We start from the raw sequence: 9,263 nt of genomic DNA, 5'->3' as shown, positions 1-9,263 counted from the left end.
TGTACTTAAAAGTAGCTTCTAGGTTTCGCAATCATTTGCAGCCAAGCTAAATCAGATTATTAATACATCTCTATTTGTTCATGAATTGAAGGGTTAGCCTGTCTGATTTGCAGTAGGGTTGTATAAAAAACTTTTCAACAGTTCTGTATTAGCGACAGTAGAAGGTAGTTTTTAAGTTTTTAAGGAGATTAAACTCCTGCTGCTCTCATCCATCGCAGTTCACTTTAAGTCCCCATCATGCTGGACTTCCTGTCTTTCAATCAACCAAACATCAGACTAAGATTAATCAGGTCAGCTGTGCAGCTTATTGTGAAAAACTCTTATCCATCTTGAAATCAAATTTTATAAGACCGATTTCGTTCTTTTTTTTCCTACCAGGCTGTAAAAACATTGTTTTTAATGGGGTGTGTATGTGCTTCTGCAGTCTGCCTCTAGTGGACACTCGGTGAACTGCAGGATCTCGCACTTCTGTGCTGGCTTCGTTCTCAGAACAGAATGGCTCCAAAAAGAGATCAACACATCTTCATCACCTCAGCTGGATTTTATTCAACCACAACCAATGGCAGCATCTCTAGCTGTAGTGTACATCATCATGCTCAGCTGCATCTGTTAACATCAAACCAAAAAGATTGACCGTCTCAGTCCCGTCCTCCGTCCCGTCCAACTCAAAAGCAAAATCACTTTCAGCATCAACTTGCTTTTTGTGTAGTCGACCCTCAGTTTTCAACAGACACTCTCACATGCTGACGAATCAGATATCCAAAGCTGCTCGAATGTTTCCTGACGTGATGGAGAGTCTCCGGCTCCGTAGTTTCTCCTCAGTAGTGAGTCCATGTCAGTGGGTGCTGTTATGTAATCGTCCTCAGTGCTCTGCTAGAGTTTCGAGAACTGAATGAGGTTCCTGTTGATTTCTGCCACATTCCTGCAACCTGGATCACAAAATCAAACCTTAGTTGTTGCTTTGTGTGGAGACAGAAAATAGCTGCATGCACCTGGAACTTTTTTGTGTGTTTTTAGCGACTTCATCTCTCATTTCTCACCTGATAGAGCCATGGACAGACGGAACTCATCGTTTAGGATTTGCAGTACCTCCCTCACTCCTTCCTCCCCCTGAAACGACACATGATGACCATAAAGAAGATATAAACCTGTCACGTCTAAAAAATCCAAACAAAAGGTCGATGGATTTGAGCTCGTATAGCGCCTTCTAGTCTTCACACAGTGATGGTAGAAGCTGCTGTGTGAAGTCACTTATCCCATTCGTACACATTCATATGCAAGCAGTGGGACCAAGTCTCTCGCCCGAAGGGCACATGGGTCATGGATGACCGACTCTACCAGCTGAACTACAGCCGCCACCATTTAGAACGAGAGACTTTAAATTCCAGATTTTTTGAGCTGTTTACTCCAGATGAGAGTTACGTTCTACAGCTGTGACTCTTTATCCGCCACAGTCGGGGCTTTGTTGATATTAATTCAATCAGAGACAGAATCGGTGCGTGAAAATCCTCATGCCATGATTAGAGTTGACTTTTGAAAGCATATCATTTCTACAACAGGAGCTTAACTGTTCTGTTATGAACCTTAAACCGTGGCCACCAAAGCGTGGCTTATAAACCGTGGTTGCACCAAATCATACTCACTATCAAGATAAACTCCATCCCTCAAGGACTGAAGGAGAGCATGTTGAGGTTTTAATGATGCATCGTAGCGATAAGCTTTGTTGTTTCTACCTTGTATGCAAGGCCCCACACGGCTGGACGGCCAATGAAAACGCACTTCGCTCCCAAGGCCAGCGACTTGAGTACGTCACTTCCCGTCCGGATTCCTCCGTCCAGATAGACCTCGATCCTGCCCTGCACCGTGTCCACGATCTCTGACAGAGCGTCAATCTGTCAGCGAAAAAAAAAGAGGAGGAAAGCAGCAAGGTCAACGCAGCCGAAGCAACAGTTATATCAACAAGCGACTGGCTGGGTTTGATGAGGGTGACTGTGACCACTGAAAACTGTAACGGACTCACAGCAGCTGCAGAAGATCCACTTTTTATCAAAAGCTCTATTCTTATCATTCTGGGGATGTTCGAGGAAACTTTGGGAACATGAGACACATTAGTCGTCATTATCACAGGAAAACTGAGGAAAGCAAATGTATGAATGTTTGTCCTCTTTGGGCTTCCATACAATTTCTAGCACTCTTCATTTTAGTCTAATGAGGGAAACTATTATAACTCCTTATTTATGTTACTTTTAGATGAGTTCTGGACTTTCTGCTTTGAGAGCCACAAAACAGCGTTTACTACGTCGGCTGCTGACTTCATTTTGAATCACTTATTCGACTTCTTCACAGCCACAAACATCGATACGAATTTCACAGGATCCATTTTAATCCCAGGAATGATAATAATCTGAAGTGTAACTTTGAAAGAGACGGTCAGTCAGTACCGAGGCCGGGCCTCCGTCCAGCTGTCTCCCCCCGTGGTTTGACACAATGATGCCCTGGACGCCGTGCTCCACAGCCAGCTCGGCGTCCTCCTTGGTCAGGATCCCCTTGATGATAATGGGCAGGCGGGTGATGGACTGCAGCCAGTACACGTCCTTCCAGCTGATGGAGGGGTCCAAGGTGTTGGCCGGGATCCCGTACTCCTCGGGGCCGGCCGTCTCCTGCTTTTAAAACGTAGTGGTGGAAATCAAACTAAGAATCTGCTCTCAGGACTTCGGCTGTCACCTTTACTGGTAAGGACTCGCAGCCCAGTAACTTAGGCCAGTCATCTCTACTGCGTGCATACTTCATGACATCGATGCACAGAATGTATTTTTGTCTCTTCGGCATGTCTCAATCAAAACCATTTTAGCTGCTTTTACACAGGTTCTACATCTTATTCCCTTTGACTGTCTACAGCTATATGCTTACATTCGTCAAGGATGATTTGATCTGTAAATATTAGTGTTGTAGTGAAGACCACACTAACTGAGACCAGAGTGCTCTGAGGCCGAGACAAGAGACAGAGACATTTAGGGATCGAGATCAAGACCATAAATATGACTGAACAATCTTCATCTTGTGTGCAGCGGGAGTGTCACTCACCAGGAAGGTTGCAGCCTTGAACAAAAAACTACAAATACATTTTAGTTGTTTTAAAAAGGGGCGGTGTTCCTTCTGGAAAAACGGCCTCCCAGTGGTCTTGATTTAAAATCTGGGGTCTGAAGTGGTCTCAGGTTGGTCTTTGTCTGAGTGACACTAATAAATGTTACTATTACTGGTTAAGTGTTCCTGACTTGTCTTCGTCTTTCTGTCGTCTCATTGTGATGAAAATGTGATGCCGTTACCTGAAAGACTCCATCAAAGTTCTTGACCTTGAGGTGCGGCGGGAGCTTGAACTGGTTGCGGATGTCGTTGCGTCTCTTCCCCGTGTAGGGTACGTCGACGGTGAGGACCAGCGCCTTGTAGCCGAGCCCCTCCACGCGGTGCACGATCTGTTCGGACAGCTTCCTGTCCCGGTACACGTACAGCTGGAACCAGCGGTACCCGTTCGGTGCCGCCGCCACGATCTCCTCCACTGAGCAGGTGGAGTAAGTGCTGGTGATGTAGCAGGTGTTCAGAGCTTCTGTGGCTGTAAGACGACAGTCCAGAAAGCATTTCTGTGGTCATTTAAATTTCCGCTCACAAGTTGATATTGTCACCTTTTAATTCTCTTTATTTATCAGCAGTAGTGATCAGTCAGTCAGCTGCTTCACAAGAATGATGGCTGGATGACAGTTTGATAAAACAGAGGAGAAAAGACCATCACAGTACCGTCCTCGCAGGACAAGACTACGCTGCCATCTAGTGTTCAAAATACCAAAAGACCAACATGTAAGATGTGTGCTGACTGAAATGATCACGCTCTCTTCCTCTGTGATCATGAAGGAAACCTGCTGTGTTGAAGCTTCTCTGACAACAATGCCGCAGCCAGTATGTCCTCCTTCTAACTTTAGATTCTGCTCCTGAATGCTCTGGATTTGATTGGACCAGAGAAGGTAGGCGGGGCTTTGAAGGCCGTTTTGGACGCCCCTGGGTTTGCCAGATATGAGAGCAGTTATCAGGTGAACAGGTGTTGCAGCGATGGAAGCGGGCAGTGGAACTGCTTCAGATAGAAGTGATTGTAGCCGAGCTAAAAAGCCTCTGCATGTTTCTAATAAGCTCCAGCAGCAGAAAGCTGCTCAAACTAGGATCAATGTTGGAGATGCTTTTTGAAAAACTGGCCGACGCAGAGCTGGACAAACACTGAAGCTTCAGTGTCAGCAACGTGACAACCTGCAAGCTGATTGACGCTCCAGAGGAAGGGGGAGACAGCTCTCTTCAATAGCTTGAATTTCGACTGCAGTGCTCATTTTAAACACTAGGTGTCAGAGTTGCATATTGATTGCTCTACATGTGAGGAGCCTCTCCAGAAGTATGCTTGAAATATGTGTTGTTTTTGGCTTGTGCTAAATCTTAACCATCTTACGTCAGGTTTTTTTTTTAACTAGTTATTTTGCTTTGTTTCTCCAAAAGGGATCCACGCTCACCTCGAGCTGTGGCCATCTCTCCTTCATGCCAGGCCAGGCAGTGGAAAGCAGTGGGTGCGATACCCACTGGAAAGCTGATTTCTGTCCCTTGCACTGTGGTCCGCGTGTCGCTCACTGACACATCCCGCAGGATACGAGGCCTCAGACGGATCCTGAGTGAAAAACAAGGGCGGAACAGCAACATCTCATTTAGATCAGGGCGGCACGTCAAATATGTTTGTCTTTAAAAACGTCTCACTTCTTCTCACAGTAAAATCTTAAAATATGATATTGTTAACAAAGCCACTCTCTCTCTTTTTTCTTCATATTTTAGTTAGGATCTAACAATCTGTCTGTTTCAAAGCTGGAGATCCTTTTTTTGCAGCTCACAGCCCAACCTTTACTCCCGCTGGGAATAAATGTGTAACCTGACCTCAAACGCAGCAGCAACAAATCAGTAACAACAGGCTTTAGTATCTCAAACACAAGTGTTCAGAACAATGACGGAGAGGAAAAGCTGTTTCTTAGTTTTCATGAAGCAATTAGGAGAGCTACACAAGTCACACAGAAAAAGTCCTTTCAGCTCAGAATGCATGATCCCATACTAATCTGCTTTATTCTAAACACTCAGATGAGTCAGCTCTTGTTTTTAAATGATTAAACTCTATTGGGACATACAGCTGTGTATTTTTCATCACCTTAAATTAAGTAAAGGCCTGTTTTTTTGTTTTTTTTACCTCTTGTATGCCAGCAGATTGTCGTCCCTGGTGCAGCATTCGTCTGCCCCAGCAGCGTAATAATCCCAGCTGGCCTTTGAGAGATGCTCCTTTGCATACTCCTCAAAGTCTGTCAGGCAAACCATAGCCATCTCTGCACAGCGACCCCCCTCTCTGCGGGCACACGGGACATCGGTTACCAATTTAAACATTAACAGAAAAGGAATGAGACACTTCGCAGAAATTAACAGTCTACATATTTTAATTAACATAAACACACACGCATTGAGGGAGTAAAACTTCTGCACTCAGACTATCTCTGTACTGATTGCTTAAAGCTGCTGACGTAACACAGCCAGTTATTCATCACAACATATCACTGCACAGACAACCAGTCCTCCTGTGTCATCTGGAAACTGGATGTGAGAAAAACAGCTGCAAGCATAAACAACAGAACGGACATTACAAGAACAAAAAAAAAAAAAAAGACTTTTCATGCAAGGACTCGCTTTCGAGACTTACCACAAATTATAGATTTTTTCATAAACAAAATCGCTCACACGCACACGACAAAGCCTCCATGAAGGACGGAAGTTGCAACATCTCTGCTTAAAGTGTCACTGCCCCCCCCGTATCAGCAAATCTGTATCTCTGCAGCCAAACAACTCAGCAGTATACGGACGAGCCTCAGTACATAGAATAACTCTTTTTTTCTCTTTTTTACACTAAAATAAATATTAATCCTTGTATGTTTAATTCCTCATGTCCTCCGTGTTGCTGTTGTGTCAGTCAGAATTTAACTTGAACAGAGAGATGATGAAAGCCACGTACGGTGTGTGTGACCTGAGAGAGACCCCTGCTCTTATTGTGTTTACACAAGCTGGAAATGTGCTGATGGTGAGTCCGACTATAGTGAGGACAAGTAGTGTCTGACACAGTGCTGTGTGACCCACATGCATACACATTAACATGTAGTGTACAGCACACACACACACACACACAAACACATTTATAAATGTTTGCAATCTTCTCTCTCAACTGATTTTAATTTATTTATCAAAGCTGCTAAAAATCATGTCCACATTGACAAAGTATTTTAAAGAAATTCTGATCTCCACCCAAGAGCTGAAGAACATCGTGTGTCCTTGCGACCAAGACAATACATTTGGATCCTCATTGCAAATTCACCATTTAAAAACACAAATAAAATACTGACACGATTTAACAGAAGTTGTACCAAATCCGTATTACTAATAAAATGTAGGCTATTCATTATTACAGAATAGTCTAAATAAAGGATATGAGAGCCAGAAAGAGAAGAAAATGTCAACATTTAATAGGCTACATATCTTAATGTTACCTGTAAATACGGCAAGATAAAAAGAAGAACTCGTTTTTTAACAGTTTTGTTTACAACCTTGATTAAGAGCCATGAAGAAAGTGAGCTTGTTTAGCAACATGTTTGTTAAAACAGGTACACAGGTGACACGTGTTCCCTTAATGACTTGACATTTTAAGCTGTTTTAGCAGGTGAGAAACAGACAGAAGTCGAGTTAATACATTTGTGTAACATTGCTGTTACAAAACCGATACCTATTTGCAATCACAGCAAGGTGAACTGCAAGCTACGGCCCGATTTTCCTCAAAACCAGCCGTCCTCTGCGCTTGGGAACTTGTGTTGGCCTCTACTCTACGCGGAGCCAACTGTGGCTCGAATGCGCAGGGACCGTCTGCAAATTGCAACACGAAAAAAAAAAAAAAAAGATACAACAAGAACGACGTTTGATTCAGTTATCTTCCTCTTTTTTTTCCAGAATGAGTCGGTTTATGTTTCTTATGACGTCTGAGCACTTTAATTGTAGCTACAACAACTGAGAAGGAAGTTAAAGGAAGAATGCTAATGCTAAGGATGACCACTCTAACCATATAAACGTCCTCAGTGAGAAGCAGACTGTGAAACTGTTTATCACACAGATCAACGTCCATGTAAGTATCTTTAGGTGTATGACTTTAAACCATATGACTGTGAAATGTCATATCAATCATTCATGCAAGTTAGCTTGCTAACTAATACAAGATTACGGTCATTTTCGTTGCTTAGCAACCGCTAAGCAGCGCTGTCTGTTGAGACTATTTACAGCTTTTTCTGTCCAACGTTAAACTCAACAAATTCTATTCAAAGTAAGTATTTAGGCCCAAATACTTTCTATACCAATGTTATAAGTATATTCTATGTATTTTAACTAATTGTAAACATTAATGATCTTTATTGTTTTCTTCAAGCTGGACTCAGAAGGACATCAGCGCTAACTTTGTGACGCTAGCCTACTGACTATTTGAAGTAGACGAAACAATCAAAAGTAAGTTCAACATTTTTCATTCTTTTTTGGGGTTTTTTCTGATGTTCCTCATCAATATCAGCAGTTTCCTCCTGAGGTCGTCAACTCCTAAAATCAGCTTAACTAATAGGGATGTAAAGATTAATCGTAAAATCATTTTTAAAGTGTCAAGGTTCACATCGGACCTCTGAAAAAAAGAAATTGCAGTGCTGATGTCGAAAGGTAAAAGCCAAAACAACTTTTGCCAGACCTGCTTAAGCCTGTGTATATTCATTACCCAGGTCTGAGGTGGGTAGTTACAGAACTTTAATCAGCAGTAATGTTTATTAAGTTGACAATTTATGTATCAAAAAGAAAACAAACGTTTGCTAGTTTAATTTCTTTCATATGAATACTCGCTAATTCCCTCTTTGTGTCTTCTTAACTAAATAATTCAACAATAGTACCACACTTTTTTTTGTAAACAAAATGAGTTTCTCTTTTGTATCACGAGTTTAAGAATATGTTCTCTCTGATCAGATCGACCGTCTTTAACGTGAGCAGGCTTGAAAGCAGGCGGACGTTTACTCACCTATAGCTTATACTCATTCTCTCTCTGAAGGCCTGTTTTCTCCTGCTAGACTCATAACCTGTGAACAATCCACAACAAAAAGACAAAGCACAGGAGTGAAATCAACACCATTCATTGTAATCTAAATATCCTTAGTATAGGCACTGGACCTGGAACCATACTGTGCAATGATAACAAAGCAATTACCATAGTGCTGCTATTTACTTTAATAAATATTGATATTGGTTCTACTAGAAACTGCAGGTATTAAGCTCTTCTGTAGATGACAGAAATAACTGGATAAGCATTGGAGGCAGGGTGTGTGTAGGTTGTGCATGAACATTTAGTGTAAGACAAACCACCAAACAGTACAGGACACCTACTTCATTATCCCTGTATTAAAATGATTCTAAGATTTTATTTTAATTTGAGATAAACCAACAAGTCTTTTTTAAAGCTCGACAGCACACACAGATATAAATGAACACTATAAGCTTTCAACTCTGAACACTTGAGGGCAGTACAATACTGAATGAAGAGCCATAAAGCTCCAGTCATCTTCGATGAAGCAGGTAAACACAATCTGACTTCAAACTCAGTGTGTGTAAACAGATAAACTGACCTCTGGTGTAATGCTTATTTCAGTTGTACACACAATGTTAAAACACACACTTCAGGTAGTGTTTAAAGAATCGCGTTGTATTATTATGTTTTTGTTTATTGTGTGATTGTTTAGTGTAAAATTGGACTTATTGAAAAAAGTTATAATCACACAAAATGTGTTTTGTTAAATGACACAATTACAACATTTATATACATATAATGTGCTAATTTCTGACTTTTATTTTTATCGATGCTATGCGGTTTTCCCCCAGTGTGTGTGTATGTGTGTGTGTGTGTGTGTGTGTGCTGAATGTGAGCCTCTGTCCTGTGCACGCTGTGAAAGGTTGTCCAGTGAATGGGCAGCTGAGGGCACATTGTGCAGGTGATTTCTAGAACACCTGGTGTATGGTATCTACCGTGCTGTGCTGAACAAGGTGAGGGTTAAAAGCAGTTCCAGTTTTTTTTTTTTTACATGATTTGTTTTTGTCTCTCGGGTCTGCTTAGGTAACGCTGATTAGGAAGGCTGGCC

The 9,263-nt window shown here is 42.0% G+C and overlaps 1 protein-coding gene across 3 annotated transcripts; it reads right to left on the bottom strand.

Annotated features, from left to right (window-relative positions):
* Positions 1–522: 522 nt before the first annotated feature.
* Positions 523–8,480, bottom strand: hao2 (hydroxyacid oxidase 2 (long chain)). Of its 3 annotated transcripts, none has more exons than XM_079357603.1 (8): positions 8,153–8,480; positions 5,264–5,416; positions 4,548–4,699; positions 3,327–3,610; positions 2,442–2,663; positions 1,734–1,892; positions 1,041–1,110; positions 523–929 (listed from the first exon to the last, which is right to left on the bottom strand). In XM_079357603.1, the coding sequence occupies exons 1-8, from the start codon at positions 8,167–8,169 to the stop codon at positions 874–876; spliced, it is 1,113 nt and encodes a 370-aa protein (XP_079213729.1). In that variant the 5' UTR covers positions 8,170–8,480; the 3' UTR covers positions 523–873. The 3 variants fall into 3 exon arrangements, with proteins under 3 accessions (XP_079213729.1, XP_079213730.1, XP_079213731.1); XM_079357604.1 differs by having other exon boundaries at positions 2,442–2,660; XM_079357605.1 differs by lacking the exon at positions 8,153–8,480 and adding an exon at positions 5,765–5,941.
* Positions 8,481–9,263: the final 783 nt, after the last annotated feature.

This window comes from Symphodus melops (genome assembly GCF_947650265.1).
Source record: "Symphodus melops genome assembly, chromosome: 12".
NCBI lineage: Eukaryota > Metazoa > Chordata > Actinopteri > Labriformes > Labridae > Symphodus > Symphodus melops.
The sequence above is the reverse complement of the archived record's forward strand: the minus strand, read 5'-3'. Positions and strand labels throughout refer to the sequence as shown.

Excerpts from the sequence above, each read along its gene's own strand:
- hao2 (XM_079357603.1), bottom strand. Across the intron at positions 2,664-3,326 it reads ACTTTGATGGAGTCTTTCAG|CAGGAGACGGCCGGCCCCGA; the intron begins GTAACGGCATCA and ends ACGTTTTAAAAG. Across the intron at positions 1,111-1,733 it reads TGTGGGGCCTTGCATACAAG|GGGGAGGAAGGAGTGAGGGA; the intron begins GTAGAAACAACA and ends GTGTCGTTTCAG.